The 25762-nt window shown below is 44.3% G+C and overlaps 1 protein-coding gene across 1 annotated transcript in view; it reads left to right on the plus strand.

The window, feature by feature from the left end:
* PELI2 (pellino E3 ubiquitin protein ligase family member 2) overlaps window positions 1-25762 on the plus strand; it is a 78901-nt gene that overhangs the window by 44995 nt on the left and 8144 nt on the right. Inside the window, exon 3 of the mRNA XM_071557268.1 lies at window positions 21914-22015. Coding sequence (XP_071413369.1) covers window positions 21914-22015 — 102 coding nt within the window. The remainder of the gene's footprint in view (window positions 1-21913; window positions 22016-25762) is intronic.

Raw genomic sequence — 25762 nt, forward strand, 5'->3', positions numbered from 1 at the left:
TGCTGTTGTGTCCCAGCAAGGTGAAGTTCAGGATCCAACACACACAACAAATTATTATTTTCTCTGTGTGTGCTGTTTCATCCCTGCTGATGGAACATTTATCTGCCTTTTTTTTTCTCTTTTCAGTCATAGAATCATAGAATGGGTTGGGTTGGAAAAGACCTCTGAGATCATCAAGTCCAACCCTTGGTCCAACTCCAGTCCCTTTACCAGATCATGGCACTCAGTGCCACAGCCAATCTCAGTTGAAAAACCTCCAGGGATGGGGAATCCATCCCCTCTCTGGGCAGCCCATTCCAATGCCTGAGCACTCTCTCTGCAAAGAAGTATTTCTGATCTCCAACTTCAATTTTCCCCTGGCAGAGCTTGAGCCCATCGTGCCCCCTTGTCCTATTGCTGAGTGCCTGGGAGAAGAGACCAACCCCCAGCTGGCCAGAACTTCCCTTCAGGGAGTTCCAGACAGTGCTGAGGTCACCTCTGAGCCTCCTCTTCTCCAGGCTGAACACCCCCAGCTCCCTCAGCCTCTCCCCACAGCACTTGTGCTCCAGTCCCTTCTCCAGCCTCGTTGCTCTTCTCTGGCCCCTCTCCAGCCCCTCAATCTCTTTCCTGAACTGAGGGGCCCAGAACTGAACACAACACTCAAGGTGTGGCCTCACCAGTGCCTGTTGTTGTAGTAATAGGAGGGTCTGTGCAGCTCTGACAGACCTTCTAGTGTTGAAACCTCCTTGTTTGAGAGTGATGTGGCCAAAGTATCAACCGTTGTGCTGCATCAGTTCATTCACCACTCTCAGCTGAGGACAGGGACACTTCCAGCTCTGAAATGGCTTTAAACTGCTCTCTTTCTAATATTGCTTAATGTCATTTGACAGGCACGTAATACTTTAACTCTTAAAGCCTTATGCTCTAACAATTTCATGATGGATTTAAACAGGCTTTCCTCAAGTTTTAGCTTTGCTGATCCAACCCTGAGGGCAAGTCCTTAATACTTCAAACTGGTAGTTGTACCTTGTGGTAACATTTCCCTCTTCAGGTAGTGCTTTGTCTTTTCCTGACATTTAAACCTTGCTTCATTTGCCAATTTTAGCTATCAAATCTGAAGTCTGAGCTGAAGATATATTTGGTTACAGATGTAAAAACTGTCTTACTATCATGCTTTCCACTGCATAAGATTCTCAGTTGGGCATCTGATATTTTAAGGTCCTTTAAGTGATTTTTTTTTAAACAAAGAAATGCTCTTTTTGCTCATGTATTTTAGTGGGGCATAGTTCTTTTTCCATAGAGTGTATGGTGATATCTTTGCCAGCAATTGAGTGCAAGTCAGGGGAGCTCAATGCATTTGTAGCTCCTTGTTAAGGAAATGTCTGTAATATTTTGAAAAGAATGTTCTTAAGTAGCTGCCTGCAATTCACAGTGCTCTGTGCCTGGAAAGTGAGCCTTAACCATTGTTCAATATTTATTTTTAGCAATGAGGTGATATGGAGAGGTCTATTCAAAATATTTTACTTAAAAGAGAGTATGTCAATATATAGATTTGGCACGACACAAATCCTGGCCCTCAGCAAGGAGGAAGGGGAAAAATGTTCCAGTGAAAATGAAATGTTCTGGTGTTGTGCATCGTTGTGTTCCATTTCAGTGGAGGATGGAATGGTATGAGGGGGGTGGGCCTGACATTTTGCAAGTGGGATTATCATCTGAGTTGAGGTTGGAGCACCCAGGTGAACATTCTGTGGTGAGGGTATTAAGCAGCACATGTGAGAAACTCATTTAGCAGGTTCTAATCTGAAGCAATTCCTTGCTTGGCTGGGTAATAATGTAAGGAATCTCCCAAGTCATCACTTGAGAAGAAATGTTCTCTGATGCTTCTGTAACCTACTGAGTGTAAGTGAGATGTTGGTTTAATAAAACATGTTTCCAGCAAGTGTGTGGAGAAGTAGTGAGGAGGAATGTGGAATTCTAAACCACCATTCCTGGGGAAGGGCTCAGGAGCCATGAGTGCCATGATCCAGTTTCTCACCTTTTCACTTGGATTGAGCTCCTTTTCTGTAGTTAATGAGGCATCCTTGTGTTTGCTGGGAACATGAGGGAGCCTGGTGTTTCCTTCCCAAAGGGAGGTGGGCACAGAGCAGCTTGCACAGCACCTCTCCAGTGCCTTTTCATCCTCTGCACATGGATTTGGGAGAAGGGAGAGCTGTGTGTGTGTCTGTTCACTGCAGGGTTATGAGGTGAGTCCTGCTTTATTGAGTACTTACTACAAGGACTGTTTTCCAAACGAGAATCCTGAGTGGCTGAAGAGAGATGGCAGAGCACAGGCTGGCTTTGGGAATTGCTGACTGCAGAGAGAGCAGTGGGAATTCCTGAGGAGTTCTAATGGTCTGCTAAGAGCCTGGAAAGGCAAAATGGGGTGTGAGGGACCTGAGCTGAATTCCTGAGACCTCATGTGCAGGATGTGAATATGGTGGTAGTGAACACAGTTCATAGAATATTACAATAAATTGAGTTGGAAAAGATCTCAGAGATCATCAAGTCCAACCCTTGGTCCAACTCCAGTCCCTTTACCAGATCATGGCACTCAGTGCCACGGCCAAGCTCACCTTAAAATCCTCCAGGGATGGGGAATCCACCCCCTCTCTGGGCAGCCCATTCCAATGCCTGAGCACTCTCTGTGGAAAGAATTTGTTTCTGCTCTCCAACTTCAATTTCCCCTGGCAGAGCTTGAGCCCATCGTGCCCCCTTGTCCTATTGCTGAGTGCCTGGGAGAAGAGACCAACCCCCACCTGGCCAGAACTTCCCTTCAGGCAGTTCCAGACACTGCTGAGGTCACCTCTGAGCCTCCTCTTCTCCAGGCTAAACACCCCCAGCTCCCTCAGCCTCTCCCCACAGCACTTGTGCTCCAGTCCCTTCTCCAGTCTCGTTGCTCTTCTCTGGCCCCGCTCCAGCCCCTCAATCTCTTTCCTGAACCCACTTCTGTGGGTAATGTCCTTTTGTCAACCATCTACTGCTTTATAGAGGTCTCAGCATGGAATTTGTCTCATTATATGCGGCAGGATGTGGATACAGTTAATCCTAAACGTGTTATCCTGTTTCATCTGCCAGATGATAAGTCAAACTGGACTGTAACTGTGGTAGCTATGAGGAATCTTACTGGTTTTAACTGGGAGGGATCAAATAGCTGCTGGTGTCCCCCAGTATTGTGGGATGCTGGGAAGTGAATGAGGGTGTTAGAACAGCTGATGGGTAACAATTTGTGCATTGTATTTTCCTTACTATTTATTTTTTAGTTAATTATTTCCTGGTATGAAAAATCAAAAAGAGAGCAAGGGAAAGGAGCTTTATGTGATATTATCTTAACCATTATTGGCTGGCATTTAATTAATTTAAATCCCGGTAAATTATTGGTGAAATCTAAGTTCCTGAGCTGATTATTAATGGGATTCCATAGTGGTAAGCAATTTTTCAGGATTAAATGCATCACAGGAAAGGAAATTTTAAAACCCAAGAAAATCCCAAATAACAAACCCTACAAACTTCATTTGAGAAAACTGGTAGGAGTTGAACTGTCAGAAGAGTAAATAAAATGCAGCAGCTGCATGGAGATGTCTAGAGGGTTGGTGATACAGGTTTTTTTAAAAAGCATGTTATTTATAACGAACTATAACCAAAATACCAGCAAAGCTGAATATTTGGAGAGTTTCAGTAGGGTCTGTGTGGCTGTTGCAGCTGTGTCTTGGAAACCAGAGTTTCCTGCAATCCATGAGTTACAGATTTCTCAACTTGGAGCAAGGGGGGAATGGTGGAATTGCACAGTCTGTGTTGAGGCTGCATTATACAGCACTCTGAAGTTCTGTCGAGTGTCCAGAAGAATTGTGAAAAGCTGGAGGGGATTCAAACACGAGTCTCAAAACTGATTTGAAGGAGGGAATGGAGAGACTCTGCCCTGTGTAGCAGCAAATGAAAACTGGCAGCTTAAATGAGCTATTCCACGAGTTACTCACCACAGCTACTCAAAAACCTGCCAATTCTGTGGCACAAAGTGGCTCACAAATTTGCTTCTGAACTGCAGCAACTGCCTAGAAATTTTCATTTGCTGCTGTCTGAAAGCTGAGGCTCTTTAAAGAACCTTGTTTGCTTTTAACTTAAGGTATTTACACTTAACGTATTGATGATACCAAATTATCGTGATGCAGATTGAAGTATCTAAGGCAAGTGTGTGCACTTAAATCAGTGCAGGAGACAAAGGGGTGATTTTGGGAGAGAACCTGGTATGGAGGAAATTTGATCTGATTAAGGAATTCAGAGTTAAAAAAATATTTATTTGTTGAAGTGCTCTTTTGGAGCAAATATAATAAAGTGTACAAAAGTAGTTGGTTATTCTGAACCAGGTGTTCACTGTTGTCTTTCAAGTGGGTGCTTTGAGAATGATGCAGCACAGAATCATAAAATCATAGAATGGATTGGGTTGGAAAAGACCTCTGAGGTCATCAAGTCCAACCCTTGGGCCAGCTCCACTCCCTTTACCAGATCATGGCAATCAGTGCCACGGCCAATCTCAGTTGAAAAATATCTAGGGATGGGGAATCCACCCCCTCTCTGGGCAGCCCATTCCAATGCCTGAGCACTCTCTCTGCAAAGAATTTTTTTCTGCTCTCCAACTTCAATTTCCCCTGGCAGAGCTTGACCCATCGTGCCCCTTTGTCCTATTGCTGAGTGCCTGGGAGAAGAGACTATCCTCCACCTGGCCAGAACTTCCCTTCAGGTAGTTGTAGACAGTGCTGAGGTCACCTCTGAGCCTCCTCTAAGCGTGTTTTTGTATGTGTAGTAGTCCCTTTGTGCAGTGTGTGAAATGGGATGTGGATGGCACAAATTAGGGCTGTTTGGGAGTAAATGCCAAAATTATGTCCTTTTTTTCAGGTGTAGGAAAGGTCAGTGCTTACAGTGAGAGGGTACTGTGTGTGTAGTGTGGATGGAGAGCCTGGGAAGTTTGAAGGAAGATCCCTACTATGGTCCATCTGTGATGTGGAACTGCAGCTCTGTCTGCAGATACATCAGGTGGGAGGGAAGGCTGAGGGAGCTGAGGTTGTTTATCCTGGAGAAGAGGAGGCTCAGAGGTGACCTCAGCACTGTCTGGAACTGCCTGAAGGGAAGTTCTGGCCAGGTGGGGGTTGGTCTCTTCTCTCAGGCAATCCACAGTAGGACAGGAGGGCAGGGGCTTAAGCTCTGCGAGGGGAGGTTTAGGTTGGATATCAGGAAGTTCTTTACAGAGAGTGGTCAGGCATTGGAATGGGCTGCCCAGAGAGGGGGTGGATTCTCTGACCCTGGAGGTTTGTAAGATGAGACTGGATGTGGCACTGAGTGCCATCATCTGGTAATCACAGTGGGGTTGGATTAAGGGTTGGACTTGATGATCTCGGAGGTGTTTTCCAACCCAACTGATTCTATGATTCTATGAAGGAAGTGGCAGTCTGTGCCTTGATGAGTGCAGGGAAACCTCTCAGCTGTCAGGGCTTTTTGTGCTTTGTTTTCCTGGGGCCTCCTTACACAAAGCAGGTGCTGTCGATCCACCTGCAGCAGAGCAGAGATTTAAGGGATTATTTGCTGTTCTTACAGAGGCTCAACAACAAAATCCAACACCAAAAAAACCCTCAAACTTCAGTTTGTATTTCATCCAGGGAATTGCACATTTGGATTGAATACTGTATGAAGTGTAAAATGTAGTTCATAATCAACCACAAATTCAGGTTTATAGCTTCTGCCATCATTTTAAATCCCTGTTATCCACACTCTCTGACCCAGCTTAACAGTCAGAGGACAAATCTCTTGAGTGAAAATAATTTTACATCAGTTGCCGTGTACAGAAGTGAAAAGGTCAAAATGAGATACTGTGATAAAAGGTGTTCTAAATTAAGTATTATATATAATAGCCATATTAGTAATAATAGTTGATGTTGGTAGAGCAGGATAGGTTAATGTAGCTGAAAAAAATCCCTTTTAGGTGTGAGGTATTTTCTGCACATTACCTGGCTTGTTAATGAATAAGTGCCATTATCCCAGCGATTTAATAAAGCATTGGAGGGTCAATGGAGAAATGAATGTTTTGATAGGATGACACAAGGCACTAAGTGGTTGGAAGTGTTGCAGGTGGGGAGGGCAACCAGTTATTGAGACACTCAAACCATTCCTTACATGTTTCTAGAACTGAGTCGAGGTTCCTCTGCAGTTTTCTGAAAGTAATTCTCTAAGTAAAGCCAACTCTCTGGGTACAGTCTGTACATCAGAAGAATTTCTGTACTGGCACTGCACTCTGTGGTCTGCATTTCTTCAGCCTTGCTCTGCTATTTAGTTGTTGTTTTTAAGGATCACTGTATCTGAACCAGCTTGTTGGGTGGTGCTTACGAAAACTTTTTTTTTGTCATAATAAATGGGAATTTGAACACACTCTTCAGTTATATTGACTTTGGACAGATTATCTTTTTGGATTTCCATTTATTGTATTTGCTCTGAAAACATGTAAGCTCTTAGTTATTTTTTTTTATCTGGCATTTGATCTGGATTGCCATTTTCATCTGTTGTCATTAATTAGGCTTCCTGCTGGGTTTTGTAGCTTTGCAGTTCATACCTTGTGAAAGAATCAATTGGTTTCAGTGCAGATTCCCACATTAACTGTTCTTAAATTACTTTCTTAGCTCTGCAGAGCAGGGGCAAAGTTTCTGCAATTTGATCTTCACAGTCACTGCTGTTTATTTTAAAAAAAAAAGCCTCTTCATGATTTTCCTACTGCCTGCATGAGATGATCTGATAATTTATTTGCAGACAGTGTTTGCTCCAAGGAGTCACTGGAGCTGCTGCTTCATTCACTCACCCGTAGTTGACTTCACTTGCCATTTGCACATTCAGTGTCTTGGGGATTCCTTTGGACACCATCCAGATATCCCAAAAGCGTGCAGGAATTTGACTAACATTTGACCCAGAGCCATGTGATTTCAGTGTTTTTAATTATATATTTATATGTTTGTGTATAAATATGGTGTGGCCAGCAGGCCCCAGGGCAGTGACCCTTCCCTTGGACTCTGCCTTGGGGAGGCCACACCTTGAGTGTTGTGTTCAGTTCTGGGCCCCTCAGTTGAGGAAAGAGATTGAGGGGCTGGAGCGGGGCCAGAGAAGAGCAACGAGGCTGGAGAAGGGACTGGATGTGGCACTGAGTGTCCTCTTAAACACCTCCAGGGACAGAGAATCCACCATATCTTGATCAAACCCCACTGTGATCACCAGCCCAGGGCACGGAGTGCCCTGGGCTGGTGATCACAGTGGGGTTGATCAAGGGTTGGACTTGATAATCTCAGAGGTCTCTTCCAACCCAACTGAGAAGAGAAGAGCAGAGCAACGAGGCTGGAGAAGGGACTGGAGCACAAGTGCTGTGGGGAGAGGCTGAGGGAGCTGGGGGTGTTCAGCCTGGAGAAGAGGAGGCTCAGAGGTGACCTCAGCACTGTCTGGAACTGCCTGAAGGGAAGTTCTGGCCAGGTGGGGGTTGGTCTCTTCTCCCAGGCACTCAGCAATAGGACAAGGGGGCACGATGGGCTCAAGCTCTGCCAGGGCAAATTGGAGATCTGAAACAAATTCTTTGCAGAGAGAGTGCTCAGACATTGGAATGGGCTGCCCAGAGAGGGGGTGGATTCCCCATCCCTGGAGGTTTTTAAACTGAGCTTGACCGTGGCACTGAGTGCCATGATCTGGTAAAGGGCCTGGAGTTGGCCCAATGGTTGGACTTGATGATCTCAGAGGTCTTTTCCACCCCAATTGGTTCTATGTTTCTATGATATATGTGGAAAGTTGAAATGAGGCTTTTTGCCAGAGGGGTTGAGAAGGAAAACTTTCTTCTTATTAATAAAAGTGAAGTTTCAGCAGTGATTTCTTGAGCTGTACTGGAAATGGGTGTGAGTACCAAAACCTGCTCTCAGTAAACTTGAAGCATTTTGGATGGTGAGGTGCTGTTTAACATGTCAAATACTGTTATTACAGCTCTCAGAAACATGTATGTAAATTCATTATTTTCTTCTTAAATGTAAGCAATAACATTGCACACATCTATCATGTTTTTTATGGGCTGCCTGACAGTGTCATGTGCTAAATACTCTTAACTGTGTGGAACTGGGATTCAAAGCTCTGCCAGGAGAAGAATCAACACAAAGATCTTTCTCCTTGTTAAAATCTGATTTAAACAATCCATTGAAGAATTCAAGTAGTTTAAGACACCGAATTAAAATCATGATTTGAATCAGTTAATCCTGGGAAACACAATTAACTTTTATGTGTACAACTTCCACCCAGTCATGCTGTGGGGAAAAAAAAAGGTCCTTGAAGTGCTTTTTCCTGTATGTAATTTCATAAGCCGTCTGTATTCTCCACATAAATGTAGGCTGCTTTATCCTGGAAGCACGGGATATTCTATAACCCTAATTAAAACTGTGCCTTATTTATACTGTGGGCCTGCTAAGTGCACTCTGTCATTGTTTAATGCTGTTTTTCAGCTTGTTTCATTCAATATAAACCCCCAAATCCCACCCGTCACTGGGAACTAAGCTGTGTTTTTCATAGAAATAGTGACATATCCCATAATTTTGCTATTACAACTCCAGTCTTGTGCTCTTACCTGTTTATTTTTGAAAGAAACCCTTTTGACTGTGTGTTCAGACAATTTGGGTCTTACCACTAAAGGTAATATGGAAAAATATGTTAATGAGGGATGGAATTCTGCTTTGCTCTTTCTGAGAGAAATAGGAAGCAGGTCCTATCAGTGGTAAAATCAGGTTGTCTGAAGTGCAGAGCCTCTGATGAGCCCTTCTCTTATCTAACATTACATATGAATGGAAAGCAAGTTGCCTGTAAAGCTTGCCTTTAAATTTTAATAAACTGCAGAAAAGATAAGTGGTAACTCCTGGGTGTGAGTGCAAATTCAGAACCAAATTCGGGATTTATAGATTTTCAAACGAATCTTTGTGGCTGGAATTTTTAAGCTGGCATTTAAATTTTAGGGAAATAAATTTTCCTTCCCCTCCTCTGTCTGAATCAATCTGACTGAAAAACCACAGAAGGTTTGAATTTGAGAGCACAATGAAAATAACAGGAGCAGGGACCAATAGAGGCGACTAATCCTCTAATTACTTTCTCTGAACACTGGGAATTGGGCTGCAGAATATCCCTCAGTACAATCTAGAGTAAGCTAAATTTATTCCATTCCAAAGTTTTAAAGGGAGGGATTTTGCGACCAGCTCAGAATAGTAATGGGCTCTGGTGGTCTTTATCTGATGGAGGGGAAGCAGATGGGGCTGCTCTGGCAAATGCCTGTCTACAGGCTTGAATTTTCCTGGGTGTTAATTGCCCTGTGCTCACCCTTTTTGCACCCTGAGGTTTGAAATGTAACTAAAGGATTCCACAGTTGTATAAATGGTGAGGTAGAGCACTCTGGGCACGGGGCTGAGGATGTGGCACATTTACAGCAGCGGCTGTTTGGGTTGGCCTGACCTGTAAAAGTTCTGTTTGGCTCCGCTCTGATCCCAGTTCAGTGGCAGACATGAGCTGTGTTTTGGCTCAAGTGCTCTCAGACAGTTCTTTTGTGCTTAATCATAGAATCATAGAATGGATTGGGTTGGAAAAGACCTCTGAAATCATCAAGTCCAACCCTTGGTCCAACTCCAGTCCCTTTACCAGATCATGGCACTCAGTGCCATGGCCAATCTCACCTTAAAAACCTCCAGGGATGGGGAATCCACCCCCTCTCTGGGCAGCCCATTCCAATGCCTGAGCACTCTCTCTGCAAAGAATTTCCTTCTGCTCTCCAACTTCAATTTCCCCTGGCAGAGCTTGAGCCCATCGTGCCCCCTTGTCCTATTGCTGAGTGCCTGGGAGAAGAGACCAACCCCCACCTGGCCAGAACTTCCCTTCAGAGAGTTCCAGACAGTGCTGAGGTCACCTCTGAGCCTCCTCTTCTCCAGGCTAAACACCCCCAGCTCCCTCAGCCTCTCCCCACAGCACTTGTGCTCCAGTCCCTTCTCCAGCCTCGTTGCTCTTCTCTGGCCCCGCTCCAGCCCCTCAAGATCTTTCCTGAACTGAGGGGCCCAGAACTGAACACAACACTCAAGGTGTGGCCTCTCCAAGGCAGAGTCCAGGGGAAGGGTCACTGCCCTGGGCCTGCTGGCCACGCTAGTTTTGATCCAGGCCAGGATCCCATTGGCCTTCTTGGCCACCAGGGCACACTGTTGGCTCCTGTTGAGCTTCCTGTCCCTCATTTCCCCCAGGTCCCTCTGCCTGGCTGCTCTCCAGCCACTCTGTGCCCAGCCTGGAGTGCTGCAGGGGGTTGGGGTGGCCAAAGGGCAGGACCTGCACTTGGCCTTGTTGAACTTCATCCCATTGGAATCAGCCCATCTCTCAAGTCTATCCAGAGCCCTCCTGCCTTCCAGCAGGTCAACACTCCCTCCAAACTTGGTGTCATCAGCAAATTTGCTGATGATGGACTCAATCCCCTCATCTAAATCATCAGTAAAGATGTTAAACAGGGCTGGACCCAACTCTGACCCCTGTGTTTTGGCTCAAGTGCTCTCAGACAGTTCTTTTGTGCTTGCTTTGCTCTGCAGTGCACTGTTGATACTGAAATTCCACCATATCTGTTATTCCACCCCAAAGTTCGTAAATACACAAAGATGCACAAGGTAAATACGTGGCTCTCAACCTCCCTGTTCTGGTGTTGAATGTGTTTTGTGAATCTGGCTCAGAGCTTGGACAGTAATGGTTTTGCAGGGACAAAACATTGTGATAATTAATCCTAAATATGGTTGTGCACCCTTGGTTATAGAGTGGCTCAGAATGGCATATGTGTTGATGCTTTCTCACAGTGCTGGGTGTTACCACGTGCTCCCAGGGTTGTGCTGTCTCCTGGGGGAAGAAGGGGTCTTCTTTCTACCCCTTGGATAATTGAAAAAAAAAAAAAAGTTGGCGTTTGGTACAAGCCTTATTTTCAGTTCTGCACAGATTCAGAGTTTACAGTCACTTATGTTTTGAAATGAGCTGTAGAGGAGAAACCTTCTTGCCTCCAACTTATTAGCAAGTTGATTTTTCAACTCCTGTGCAGTGGACTAAATCAGGATTGCATTTTGACTGCTGTATAGGGTATTAACTTGTTGACTTAAATCACTTAAGTAGCTCAGTTAAACACAGTTCAAACAGAGTGTATGTGTATTTTTAAACTCCCTCAGTTGTGTGTAAGGAATGTGAGTAAGCTCTGAGCTGTACACGGGAAGATGCTCTCGGTGATCTGTATCGATGAGAAGTGGAAGGGTGAGAAATACTTTGTTTACTACATACTTGTAGTACTGTAAAGAAACCCAAAGTGTTCATTTTCCACAGCAAGATGTGTGTTATTAACTTATGCTATGTTTTTTGCAGGAGTGTGAGAGCACTGAGAGGTCAGATTATCCCTGCAGGAGGCAGATCCTACACACATTCCCTTCTGTGCCTTCTGCCCTCAAAACCTCTTTCAGCTACTGTCAGTCATGTTTGTCCAGCTTGGTTTGCAATTTTTATTTTTTTTAAATGTTTCAGTCATGTTTGTCCAGCTTGGTTTGCAATTTTTTTATTTTTTTTTTAAATTGAAAGTCTCCACAACGGAGGTTTGCTACAAAGTCCAGTTTGCAATGACTTGTTGCAGTTCCTGTAGGAATCCCAGACCAGTAGAAAAGAACTTCGTGGCTTCTGGGTTTGTTCTGTCAAAGAGGACCTTTTATGAGGACAATATTCTATAGTGTCAATGTAGAAAGAAGCTTCTACCCCTTGCTGGGTTTTATAAAATGTACCTTTTCTAGAAGCTTTGAATGGCTTTTTGGCAAGAGGAAGTTTCCTTTTTTCCCCTCTTGAGAGAGTTTTGTGCAGCTGCTTAACAGGTCTGTTAAGGAAACTGTCTGGAGAGCCTTTGGCTGTCTTGATGTAAAATTGACTTGTGTCAGAGGCAGTTTATGGTTTCTGGGAGCTGTGGGATGATCTGCAGCTTCCCCTGGTGTTATTATGTGCTCTCCTTGGGCAGGCAGGCCCAGATTGGTGCTCAGGGGGGCTTTGATTCACACAGGCATTCAGTGCTGATGAGCCCAGGGTACAAATCTTTCAGCCTATGTATTGATAGAAGCCCTTGAGGGGACTTTATCACTATATTTTTTTTGTCTGGTTTTTAGTGAAGGATTCTAATTTGTGGGTATTTTGTGTGCTTGGCATATCTAAATACATAAGCATAGCCAGGCATCTGCTGCTTTTGTTCCTGATGTGTATAAATGAATTGTAGACTGTTGGCACCAGAATGTTCAGTTGCAAACACTGTTGCATCCTTCTCTAATTACTGATATTTTTGTGGGTGTGTCAAGAGTTTTAGGGATGTGATCCAGCTGCAGTGACAAAACCATGTTTATGCCTTCATGTTTAAATCTATAGACTTGTAGTCTTCCAGGAGAAATCCTACCCTTGGTGAATTAATGCCAGGAGTTTGGGGGTCAAAAGTTCTGCTTTCTGGAAGGTCAAATCAGGGAAAGTCTCTGTAATTTGTATTGACAGACATGGAACTCTAACCTGCAATGCTGTGGGTAAATCCAGAGCAGTTGTGATAGAAAGTGTAGCAGTAGATGTGCTGTAGGCACTGCTTTGTCCAGAGGAGCATTCTGGATTTTGGGGTAGATGATTTAAGCTTTGGGTGGTTGGTGTGTCTGACACTTCCACAGCTTTGTGTGGTGCCTCTGAGCTGTGTCTAGGTCTGGTCTGCTCAGGGCAGGAAATTTAGGAGATAAAATACAGGTGATTTCAATGGTGGGTGAAAGATCACTTGTAATAATAATGTTCCTGAACATGGACAGGAAAAAGATTTTAAGGGTTAGAAAAATGAAAAGGTGAGACTGGGAGGAAAACAATTCACAGGGTGGTTAGGAAAGTGTTGGTTCACAACCACCAAAAGTTTGTGATGTACAAAGCAATTCCTGAGCTACTGCATCTTACAGTTGTGCCTGTTACATAAACTGGTGTCTGCTTTGAGCTGCTTTTAGTTGATAAGGAGAACAACTTGGGTTGTTTTACCAGAGCTGGTCCAGGTATGAGGGAGGACTCTGGATCAGTGAGGGCTTGGGCCCCCTAAACTTCAATCTGTGCAGTTTAACCAACAGCCACTCTGTGTTTGGAAGATGCTTTGAATACTCTTTTTTTTTCTCTGAAAAGTAGCCTACTCCACATTCTTCTCTGAAAAAACAGAGTACAGTCCAATGTCTGTCAACCCTGACCTGACTTTACAGGAGCTTATCTAGAAAAACTTTCAGAGTTTTGTCTCCTTAAGTGTTGCAGTCCCCAAACCAGAGAATGGCGTTTTTTGGTGCTTCTTCTGGAGAATATGTGGGTGGTGTTGGCTGTTGTCTAAACCTGCACCCCAAGGCAGATTCAACAAATGGAGCCAATGGTTTGACATCTGCCTGTTGAGTTGATAAACAGTGAACTGCTGGAGTGGTGGTAGCACAACCCATGTGTGCACTTGAAGCAGATGGCCCTGATGTGTGCCCAAGGGAAATGTGCTGTCCCTTCTGCCCCTCCAGTCTCCCAGCTCAGCAGGAAAGGGTCCAGAGAACAAACTCGGGAATGCTTTGAAAGCCATAAAATCTTGAAGTGTAAATAAACCAGACTCTGCTGAGTTTGTTTCTGCCTAAACACTGAGTCCATGTGCCTTGAGTTTTGGGGGGATGATTGACCTGCATTCAGTAAATTGGGGAGGTGAGTGACCCTCTTGCTGTGACAGGGATTCCACACAGTGCCACACCTACATTAAAGTCACATTTAATTTCTTTTTGGTGGCCCATTTCTTTCCTTAGTTACAGTCGCTGACTCTTGCTCTTTTGTTGCCACTTCTACACTCATTTAGTTGTCAAGAGAATATTGATGGCTGAAGTATTAGAGGAGACAAGGTGTTAGCATTGGTATTCCAAAAATGTCTGCATGGATGTTGTTGCAGTTGGAATGTAGGTGCTTTTTTTATAAAGAAAGGAATAAAGAATGAGGAGGGAATGGGCTTGTGTGGAGCTGGGCAGGAGGCAGATGCAGTTAGAACTGGGCCAGTGGTTCTGATTAGTACAGATGTTTTAGCCTCTCCTGTAAGTACATGAAACCCATAAGGTTTCCATAATAATATCTCTTATTTTCTTTTTATAAAAGCTAGAGGAAAATCACATGTAATAGCTGTATTAATAGCCAGGGGTCAGTGTAAATTTATTGGAATGTAGTGTTAGAGACATAGTAATTCAGGACAATGTTTGCTGGGTTCAGGTTCAGACAGAGCAAAACTGCAAACAGTCTTTAGTTAATGTTCTATGAATTGACATTTGTCTTAATTTGCTGGGAGGCTTCCCAAGTGGGCACACTTTTCTGATGTGGGTAAAATATCAGTGTCTCATGATCATGAGCCCCTGTTGTGTTTTCTTTATGGTCACTCAATGTCTGCTGGCTCTGGCAGCCAGTCTGTCCAAAAATCCAGTGGAAATGTGATGTGTTCTTTGCTTTTAAAGGCTTCCTTCCTTGCTGGCTAAAGCTTCCTTTTAAGTTGCAAGATCTTTTGTCTGACATCCCTGAGTGTTTCTTGTGTTCTGTCTTTAAAAGAGAAATCGAAGGCCGGCAGCCAAGTCTGAGAGCATTTAACTCCTGAAGGCGCTGCCCTCATTAATTTTGGCCACGTCAGGGAGGTGTCGGTCAGCCTGACTACCAACAAAGAAAACTAAAGTGTTCCCATAAATCATTTTGTTGTCCTAATCCAACCTAATTAACTAACCTAAAACTCCCATTCTGACGGAGCAGCCCTTCCTGTGAGACATCTGCCTCTTTCTTAATGGATTTTAGCCTTTATTTCTGCTGTAGTGCACAAGAGTTGGGAGCCATAATAACATCAAGTCCCTCTCATGATCTTTGGGGAGCTTGCCTGGCACAAGGGAATGGTTTAATTTTAAATTTCCAAATGCACAGAGTTCTTTCTCCTTCCGTGGAAAAGTGGTTTGCAAGCCAGAAGAAAGCAATAAAATCTCTATTTCTAGAAGTGGATTAGACTTGTTCCTTGTAAGCAGCAGCCCTGAAGGCTATGAGAATTTTGGGATCTGCTTCTCTGGTTCATTGACACGCTCTTTACACGGAGGGTTTGACTTAATAGTGTTAAGTTGATGTAATCGTGCCCTGAGCTCCTGACCTGTTCTTGAACTCTGGGGCTGGGGATGACTCAGGAAAATGAGCCACACTGTCAGTTGGCAGGAGTTCCCTGTGGCACACCAGGACATAGAATCATAGAATGGACTGGGTTGGAAAAGACCTCCGAGATCATCAAGTCCAACCCTTGGTCCAACTCCAGTCCCTTTACCAGATCATGGCACTCAGTGCCACGGCCAAGCTCGGGTTAAAAACCTCCAGGGATGGGGAATCCACCTCCTCTAGAGATGGTGAATGTGCTGCTGGAAAGGGAACAGCTGGTTGGGGGTGTGTAAAGTCTGTGTAGGAGATGAAGGTGGACAGTCTGACTAAAACAGCCACCTTTGCTGTCAGGGTTAGGAGGGAGGGGACACTGGTGGCACTTGGGGCAGTGCACACCCCTGGTGACCCCGTGTGTCTGTGGAGTCCATTGCTGCCACTCAGCTGGTACTACATCCAATCTGCTGGAGATTTATTACTTTTTAGTTTTGTTTCCTCCTTTTTCTGTATCTCTGTAAAAAAATCAGAGCACTTACAAACCTTGTTTTTAAGTGTAACTGTTATAAATTCTTATTCTCTTATCTACAGGATATTGAGGGGCTGGTGTGAGTCCAGAGAAGAGCAACGAGGCTGGAGAAGGGACTGGAGCACAAGTGCTGTGGGGAGAGGCTGAGGGAGCTGGGGGTGTTTAGCCTGGAGAAGAGGAGGCTCAGAGGTGACCTCAGCACTGTCTGGAACTGCCTGAAGGGAAGTTCTGGCCAGGTGGGGGTTGGTCTCTTCTCCCAGGCACTCAGCAATAGGACAAGGGGGCACGATGGGCTCAAGCTCTGCCAGGGCAAATTGAAGTTGGAGATCAGAAAGAAATTCTTTGCAGAGAGAGTGCTCAGGCATTGGAATGGGCTGCCCAGAGAGGGGGTGGATTCTCCATCCCTGGAGGTTTTTCAACTGAGATTGGCCATGGCACTGAGTGCCATGATCTGGTAAAGGGACTGGAGATGGACCAAGGGTTGGACTTGATGATCTCGGAGGTCTTTTCCAACCCAATCCATTCTATGATTCTGTGATGTTTTGATACATGGGGTGAGGTTATTCTATTTTCTCACTTCTTGAAGTGATGATAAACTCATCCCCCCAGTGCAGAGCCCAGCTATTGGGTGGGCTGGGATGTTCCAGAGGCTGGGTGTGTTGCTGCTGGAAAAGCAGGCTCTGTTTGATCTCTGTTTGATCTTCGCTCCTCTGAGACCCAACAGATTTGTAAGTCATAGCCTTGAGCTGCTGCTTTCATTGTGAGGGCAAAGGGCTGCAACGAGGTTTTGTTCAAGAACTGAGAGAAGGGAACAAGAAGTGTGTATAAGGAGGCAAGGAAAACAAAACCAAGGCCAAGTGTAATTCCAGCCAGCAGGAAGGATACAATTGAAAAGTTACCAGCAAAGTTGAAAAACAAATAAACAAAAAAGAAGAGGAGTATTTGCTTCGGCTGTGTTGTTGTGGGGGTGAGGTTGGGGCCTTCCCCTTTGAGTCTCATGTGGCAATTTTGACCCAAAATCCTCAGAAAACAAATCTGGAGGCAGTGGGGGGGATCTGTGGGGTTTGCCTTGGGTAGTGGAGGGGGATCTTCCAGGTGAGCTTAACTGGCTCAAAGTATGGAATCATAGAACAGAATCATAGAATGGATTGGGTTGGACAAGAACTCCGAGTTCATCAGGTCCAACCCTTGGGCCAACTCCAGTCCCTTTACCAGATCATGGCACTCAGTGCCACAGCCAATCTCACCTTAAAAACCTCCAGGGATGGGGAATCCACTCGCTCTCTGGGCAGCCCATTCCAATGCCTGAGCACTCTCTCTGCAAAGAATTTCTTCCTGATATCCAGCCTAAACCTCCCCTGGCAGAGCTTGAGCCCATTGTGCCCCCTTGTCCTATTGCTGAGTGCCTGGGAGAAGAGACCAACCCCCAGCTGGCCAGAACTTCCCTTCAGGCAGTTCCAGACAGTGCTGAGGTCACCTCTGAGCCTCCTCTTCTCCAGGCTGAACACCCCCAGCTCCCTCAGCCTCTCCCCACAGCACTTGTGCTCCAGTCCCTTCTCCAGCCTATATAGTGACTCTTGGAGGTGCTGCACACCATCCTCCCACTGGAAACGCCATAGAGATGGATGGATTGTTGTCCAAACCTCAGTTCTGTCTTGGAAAGGTGTTGGAGGGATCTGTCCCTTCATGCCATGGAGAATGTGACACCTCAGGATTCCCTTGTTTGGACTTTTTAAAGTCCCTCAGTGCCAGTGTGTGCATGGAGTCACTAACAGTGGAATTACTCTGGACAAATCTCTTGCTGCTGTTATTTGCTCCCTCTATTCCTGCACAGGGTTTTTGTCAGTTAATCTCTGCTTTCCTATCTCTTTCCTCTGAAGGGAATTGCTTGAATCCAGCAGCTTGAGACAGTGAACCATAGAAAACAATCTGTTGTGTAGGCAGCTGAATTAATGCAGCCTGTATCTCTCCACCAGCACTGCTAAAGGACAAGAGGTGACATGTGCTGTGGGCACCCTCATGCTTTGCCTCATGTTTCTAACCTGAGGTTGACTGTGGCACTGAGTGCCATGATCTGGTAAAGGGCCTGGAGTTGGCCCAAGGGTTGGACTTGATGATCTCAGAGGTCTTTTCCAACCCAATCCATTCTATGATTCTGTGATTTGCTTGCCAAGTTTAGGCTATATATGTTAGTGAGATTTTTCCACAATTTGTTACTGTTGGGAACTAATTTAAAGTGTGAGGTTTTGTGGGTTTGTTTTTGTGTGTTTTTTTTTCTCCTTAGTCCAATTTATAATTTTCATGAAACTTTTAAGAACGGAAAAAAAGGGAGAAAACTGGTCTCAAATTAAGCTCGTGGCAGAGTAAAGGTGCCCAAAGTGCTGGAAATATCTGAAGGGAGTGTTGTCTTCCATGGCCTCTGAGGTGGAACCACAACCCTGGGATTTATGATTGGATCTGATCACAGAATCATAGAATGAATTGGGTTGCAAAAGACCTCTGAGATCATCAAGTCCAACCCTTGGGCCAACTCCAGTCCCTTTACCAGATCATGGCACTCAGTGCCATGGCCAGTCTCACCTTAAAAACCTCCAGGGATGGGAATCCACCCCCTCTCTGGGCAGCCCATTCCAATGGATCTTAAAGGTCTTTTAGAACCTTAATGAGTTTACAGTTCCACACACAAGCTTTGAAAATACTCACTGTTGCTGTGGTGGATCTTGGCAGCCTTGGGCTGGAGGTGAAAAGACAGAGGTCAAGTTTAGTGCCAGATGGTTGTTCTTTTGTGTCTTAATTCCTGCCTGGAAGGTGGGGGTGGTGTTGTCCAGCCTGAAACTTTGTGGGTTTCTCCTGGAATTTGTGATGCTGCTGTACATCCTGTGGGGTCAGGGCTCTTCTCACATCAGTTTGCACAGCAGGGCAGTTCTGTGGCAGCATCAGTGGGGTTGGGGAGGGAAATCCTCCTGACAGAAAAAAAAATATGGAAATTTGAATGCTAAAAGCAGTAAAAAGGCAAACCCAGTATTTTGGTTGCTCCAAACCAATTTTAAGGGGGTTGATGCCATCAATATCCAGGCTCTTTTGGGACTTGTAGTAGTGTGGTTCTGTCATACCTCAAGCTATCAAAATCCTTCTTGATTTTGCCTGTGTCTGCATTCCACTCATAATACTGTTTTATTAGGATACTAAACTTTCACTGTTTGGTAGTTCTTGAAATACTGGTTGGGTTTTTTATTTTATTTGTTTGGTTTGGTTTGGTTTTTTGTTGTTGTTATTTGTTTGGTTTGGTTTGGTTTTTTGTTTGGTTTGGGGTTTTTTTTAACTTGTAAGTGGCCAATTGCTTTGAGACCAGCACTTAAACTGCTTGTGAAGTGTCTTTGAATTGGTGCTGAGCAGACTGGGAAGGCACACAAATTGAAACATTTCTCATCATGTCCTTGGTTTTTTTATTAAAAATGATTGCACAATTCCAGGAAATTAAATGTAGCATTTCTCACTGAAACTATCTGGGTTTAAATAGAGGCAAACAAAGAAGAGGGGAAGTAGATGAGGAAAAATGTTGAGGGGAAAGGAGCACACACCGAAGAGATTGTCCTACCCTGGGATTTCAGAGGACACTCTGACCCTGGTCAGTATTGTTGACATATCCAAGTTCTAAGCTCAGCAGGGGTAGGACACGACCTTACTGAGTAATTCTGGAAGTCCCAGCATTTCTCTCCGTGGTTTTTTTCAGTCAGACCTTCAAACTTTGAATTTTGGGTCCCACCAAAGCTTCCCTTTGATCCAGGAGCTTGTCTGAGCTTGGGACAGACATCCCTGCCTGGGAATTTTGCCTGGCTGCTGTGGAATTTTGCTGTGGTCAGTGCTGGAGCTGAACTCAGACCCATCATGTCAATAGTTGCCAGTGGGCTTGTCCTTCATTGTATTCCAACTGGAACATGGTTTTGTGGAAATGGAGGAAATATTGTTTGTGAAAGCTCCTCCCCTCTGGTATTTGAAATGGTGATATGTGATAGTACAAATATAAATTGAATGTTACACTTCAAACACAAAGTGCACATGTCTCCTGTTTGTCACTTTTATTTCTTTTATATTTTAGGACCACCTGAGACCTTCTCAGAGCTTGAGATCCTCTTGGTAGTTGTCAAACATGCATAGAGGAAAAACTTTTCCTACACATTTCAGAGCTGCAGTTCAGTGTCCCAGCAGGTCACAGCCTTGGTGGCTTCATCCAAATTGCATCTTGATGCTGTTTGTTCTTGTAACATGGTGTGTGCCAGACCTTGAGTGTTGTGTTCAGTTCTGGGCCCCTCAGTTCAGGAAAGATCTTCAGGGGCTGGAGTGGGGCCAGAGAAGAGCAACGAGGCTGGAGAAGGGACTGGAGCACAAGTGCTGTGGGGAGAGGCTGAGGGAGCTGGGGGTGTTTAGCCTGGAGAAGAGGAGGCTCAGAGGTGACCTCAGCACTGTCTAGAACTGCCTGAAGGGAAGTTCTGGCCAGGTGGAGGTTGGTCTCTTCTCCCAGGCACTCAGCAACAGGACAAGGGGGCACGATGGGCTCAAGCTCTGCCAGGGGAGGTTTAGGCTGGATATCAGGAAGAAGTTCTTTGCAGAGAGAGTGCTCAGGCATTGGAATGGGCTGCCCAGAGAGGGGGTGGATTCCCCATCCCTGGAGGTTTTTAAGGTGAGCTTGGCCGTGGCCCTGAGTGCCATGATCTGGTAAAGGGACTGGAGTTGGACCAAGGGTTGGACTTGATGATCTCGGAGGTTTGTTCCAACCCAATCCATTCTATGATTCTGTGATAATGGTCTTTACAGAATGCTATAAATAGACTGGGAAGTTTAGAATCTGCCTATCACTGATCACCAAATATTTTTGCATCACTTTTCAGCTGTTACAGCTCTTGGAACAAAATTAGGGAAATCCTGTCTTCAAGTTCTGTTAAGGGATTTATTGTTGCCACCTTCAGCAAGTGTTAGCTGAGAGCTTTCAGCAAGAGGGGTGTTGTAAAAGCAGGTTCTGGTGTTGTAAATGCAGGAGGTTTGCAAAAATCCCCAAATCTTCCATTATGTGTTTTCAATAATTCTGTCTCAAACTACCCTTGCTAACCCTTAGTAGGCTTTTAGTATGCACATAGGTGTTTTTAATACCTTCAGCATTCAGAGAGATTTTTAATGATTTGATCAATAATTGATGTAGCTTTGGCATAATTTAGGCTTTTGTGAGAGATGGCAGAGAGATGAGTTGAATATATTTAGTTGTTTAGTTTAATCCTCCCTGTCTGTGAATTCTTTAGGTGCAAAGCAGTATGAAGGAATGGAGCAAGTGAGAACCTCTAGGAGAAAATTACCCCCTTAGCTGAAAACTGGAGAAAGCCTTAATTAACCTATTAATTCAGTGCTTAAGTGTCTGCAAAGTGTTTCCTGAGCAGTAACACTCATTACCTTTCAGAATTGTGTGCCATTATATGGACCTTATATACACATCTATTTCCTATTAACCAAAAGATTTAGTTTCCCAACTCTTTTCCCTCAGTCTTAGTAAGATACAGCAAAAAACAAGAGTTATCCTGTCTTGTTTTAAATACTGAAATACTGTGTAGTCTTTGCTAAATTATAGAGACCAGTTTACTCTGACAGGTAGGAAGATGTAAAGTTCCTTTAATGAGGAAAAAGCACATTGGAAGTGCTTGAGTTTTGTCACCATTTATATAAAATTGCCAGGCTCTTTCTGATATAATTAGAAATTAATGGTAATAATATCCCTGAAATCCTGGCACTTTTAACTGGAAATCAGTTGTGTTGCTCACTTGCTTTAAAAACAAACCAACCAAAACTCCCTAAACCCCAAGTCTTTGCTAGGCTACAAATTGCTACAAGGATTAGGAACTGAATATAATTCCAGAGAGGAAAAGTCTTTGAAGTCTAACCTATAAAAATGGTAAGTATTGGATACTTCTGAACTAGAAAAAAACAAGTGCAGCTTGGGGTTTGCCATCAAAAATGAACCAAAAAATCCCCTTGTGTGTTCACCCAGCCTTGTAATAACATGTTACGATACACTGCTCTTCCTGAGCACATAAAGGTGTTTATGTGGCAAAGTGAATTTGATTACAATATTTTTGTGTATAACAGACATCTTTTATTTTCCTTCCCCAGGCAATCAGCTCCAAAGGTCATCACAGTATCTCGTACACCTTATCCAGGACTCAGTCGATTGTAGTGGAATATACTCATGACAAAGACACAGACATGTTCCAGGTAAAGACTCTGCAATACCTGTGCTGGCTTTTTAAAAGCACCACAGCCCTGCATTATATTCTGGATATTCTCTGTGATCTGTGGGGTTTCCATGGTCTATCCCTTTGCCTGCATTAATATGGGAGCACTTCGAAATTTTGCTTTATTCTGCTTTTCTCAAACCCACCCCAGCACGTGTTAATACTTTTACTGACTTAACTGCTTTCACTGTACTCCAGAGACAAATGGTACTAGATAGAAATGTGTGCTCTGTTTGGATTCAGGAATAAGCACAAAATGACACCAACCACCCTGCAGTTAATCCAGGAGCTGGAGCAAAAAGGAGGTGGGGTAGGAGTAGGACAGGATGGGAAGGAGGAAGGTAAAAGAATGTGGGAGCTGTGCATAAAGGAGACAAATGAGTGATAGAATGACTGTTCCTGAGGGTGTGCAGATGCATCAGGTGGTGCAGGGGGCTGTACTGGGCTTTTCTAAACTACCATCTATTATCCAACATGTGTTCACTCTCCCCTGTTGGCATTTGTGGTTTTCTGCATCATTTAACATTCTGGTATCCTGAGTTATTTTCTCATGTGATGGTTATTTTATGGATAATAAGAGAGTAGAAATCCTGTGCAAACTTAGACTTCAAACTTGGGGAAACCCAAACATGCACAACCTTTTCCATTTGAGATTGATCAGGTCTGTCCTGTCTGTGACCTCTAATTAGAGCAACTTACCATGAATGATTATCCCTCCTCCTTCAGCCTTCCATATTTAGGAGGGTCAGCAGTTGAGTGCTGTTGACAGAAGAGGAAATAACTGTTGAGATGACTTTGCTTCTCATGGCTTCTGTGTTGGGCTCTGTATTGAATTTTCCCAGTGGAACTATTAGGTCCAAATAGGAATTGATTACAACCCAGTCTTGTTCATTTGCTGCAGGATGAAGGATCACACAGTCAGGGTGAACTGCAATAGATTAGTAGTACAAGAAAACTAACCCATCCTTTTGGGTTACTGTGTGATACTGGTTTATTTCTTTGTTGCTCCAATGAAATCTTTTCCTATATGGAAATTTTAAGAAGACGTTTTTTAAAGCTGGAATTTTTACACTAGAAAAATAAATAAAGAGTTGCAGAACAGCTGCTTTCCTGACTCTTTTTTTGGTTGCATAATGACCTAGTGGTGGTTACAGCTTTTACTGGGGGGTGAGCCACAGATTAAGGGTTAAGACTTCTGTATTGTTAAAATTCCTCTTTTCAGTGCAGTTTTTTTTCAGTCTTGATATGTGTAGATGGTCATGCTGTGATTTATCTCACTGTGATTTCCAAGTGCTGTGTCTTGGTTCATATTTCCACTCCATGTGTCTGTTTTCTGAGGGTTGCGCTCTCTGCTTGGCCTGGAGGGGCTGGTGAGGATGGAAACAGGAATCCTCTGCTGGGCTGTGGCAATGATCTGCAGCTGAAGCCATGCCAGACAGCAGCTTGAAGGGGTTCCCATTATATAAACAAGCCATTAGATTGTAATTATTTTCAGTAATCTGATTATGAGCAGTTGGAGAAAAGTTATGCTTTGTGCAGCCCTGTGGTGTGTGATGACAAGTGACATGTCTGTGGATCCACAGAGTAAAGTTTTATTGTTGATCAAGCATCACTTGGATGGGCAGTCCTTGGAATTCGTTTTCTTTTCACACGTGTGATTTCCTGGCTGTGGAGAACACTAAGGATAGGGAAGTTGAAAAGGCGAGGATAATCAAAATTCAAAAACAGCGTGGCCAGCAGGCCCAGGGCAGTGACCCTTCCCCTGGACTCTGCCTGGGGGAGGCCACACCTTGAGTGTTGTGTTCAGTTCTGGGCCCCTCAGTTGAGGAAAGAGATTGAGGGGCTGGAGCGGAGCCAGAGAAGAGCAAGGAGGCTGGAGAAGGGACTGGAGCACAAGTGCTGTGGGGAGAGGCTGAGGGAGCTGGGGGTGTTCAGCCTGGAGAAGAGGAGGCTCAGAGGTGACCTCAGCACTGTCTGGAACTGCCTAAAGGGAAGTTCTGGCCAGGTGGGGGTTGGTCTCTTCTCCCAGGCACTCAGCAATAGGACAAGGGGGCACGATGGGCTCAAGCTCTGCCAGGGGAAATTGAAGTTGGAGAGCAGAAAAAAATTCTTTGCAGAGAGAGTGCTCAGGCATTGGAATGGGCTGCCCAGAGAGGGGGTGGATTCCCCATCCCTGGAGGTTTTTAAACTGAGATTGGCCGTGGCACTGAGTGCCATGATCTGGTAAAGGGATTGGAGTTGGACCAAGGGTTGGACTTGATGATCTTGGAGGTCTTTTCCAACTGTAATGGGTTTGGTCCATGGCTTCCTCAGTAACTAGGTGTAACTAAGGAAGTGGACATTACAAAGTATTCCACACGTGTTTTCCAGGTAAGGGTAGGAGGAGGGGAGATAGAAGGTGGTGGTTGTTTCCCTCCTTCCGGGAGCTGGGAGCAGGAGAAGCCTGGACGGTCTGTTCTGTTTCTGTTGGTTTTCCTATCCCGGGACGTGGTGAGATTATTTCATGCTTGTTCTCCTTTCCTGAGGTCTTTAACAGTATCTGTTTTATTTGTTTTGGTTTGGTTTTGGGTTTTTTTTCCCTTTTTCTGGTTGACCAGTCCTCTTTTTTCCCTTTTCCCCCTGGGGTGGGGATCCACATAGAGTGTACAAATTGCATATGTACTTGCAAATGTTAGAAAATATAATTTCTTTTTAATTCAGTTCGGTTTCTTCTAAGTTCTTTTCTTTTTTTGTTGTTTTTTTTTCTCCTTGCCGGAAAGACTCTGGGAGGAGGGAGGAGACAGTCCAGGGTTGGTAAAAAAAAACAGGCCAACCCAATCCATTCTATGATTTCTTTCTGAAGAACAGCCCCTCTAGAAGATTCATGGTCCAAATTCTCCCTCTCACCAGAGTAAAATTCTGTTGAAGCCCAAGAATGTGCAGCTGTTAAATGATGTGCTGGCAGGTTTTGTGGCTTTGCCTTGTCTCAGGAGGAAGGAGTGTTTTTAATAGAACTGCTGTGATTGACAAAAGGCACGAGCAAACTGATTGACTGCCTGGCTCCTACACAGCCTGGAACAATAACCCGCAGTGGAGACAACAGGCACTGTCTGAGGCATCACTGGGAAGATTTATGGGTTGTTATTGGAAGCAACTTAGTGAGAGATAATATGTAATATGACAGAGTTAACAAGAAGAGTCCCAAAATACAGCCTGAAATTGCTCAAAAGAAGAAAGCCTTTTGTGCCACCGAGAAAAATGGAAGAAAAATGAGTATTGAAGTGTGCAAAGAGTAGCTGTGAATAATGGGACTGGTTGGGGGTGACTGTGTCTCACTGCAGCATCAGATGAGTTAGAGGTTTTGGTGGGTAGATGTTGATAGCATCAGGTTCTTCATTTATTCCCTCGGGAGTTTCTTTTCAGGTGATCTCAACCCCAAGTTCTTGATTTGATACAGAGCATGAAGAAACTGCCAGGTTTTGAAGGAGGCTTCTTAAAATAGATTCTGATGGTGAAAAGTAGCACAATACATGACTGATCCTCCAGAAGGCTTTCTCAACAGGAAAAAAAAGGGAAGAAAATCAAATATTTAAAAATATTTAATGATGCATAGACATACTTGTGGCATGAGTGAGATAAGTACTTACTGTATTTATATAAAATATTACTTGTCATTTCAGAGATTCTCAAAACCACATAAAAGCTTTGTTTATAGATTTTAATGGTTACATCCAAACATATTTGTATT

Source organism: Pithys albifrons, chromosome 6 (assembly GCF_047495875.1).
Source record: "Pithys albifrons albifrons isolate INPA30051 chromosome 6, PitAlb_v1, whole genome shotgun sequence".
NCBI lineage: Eukaryota > Metazoa > Chordata > Aves > Passeriformes > Thamnophilidae > Pithys > Pithys albifrons.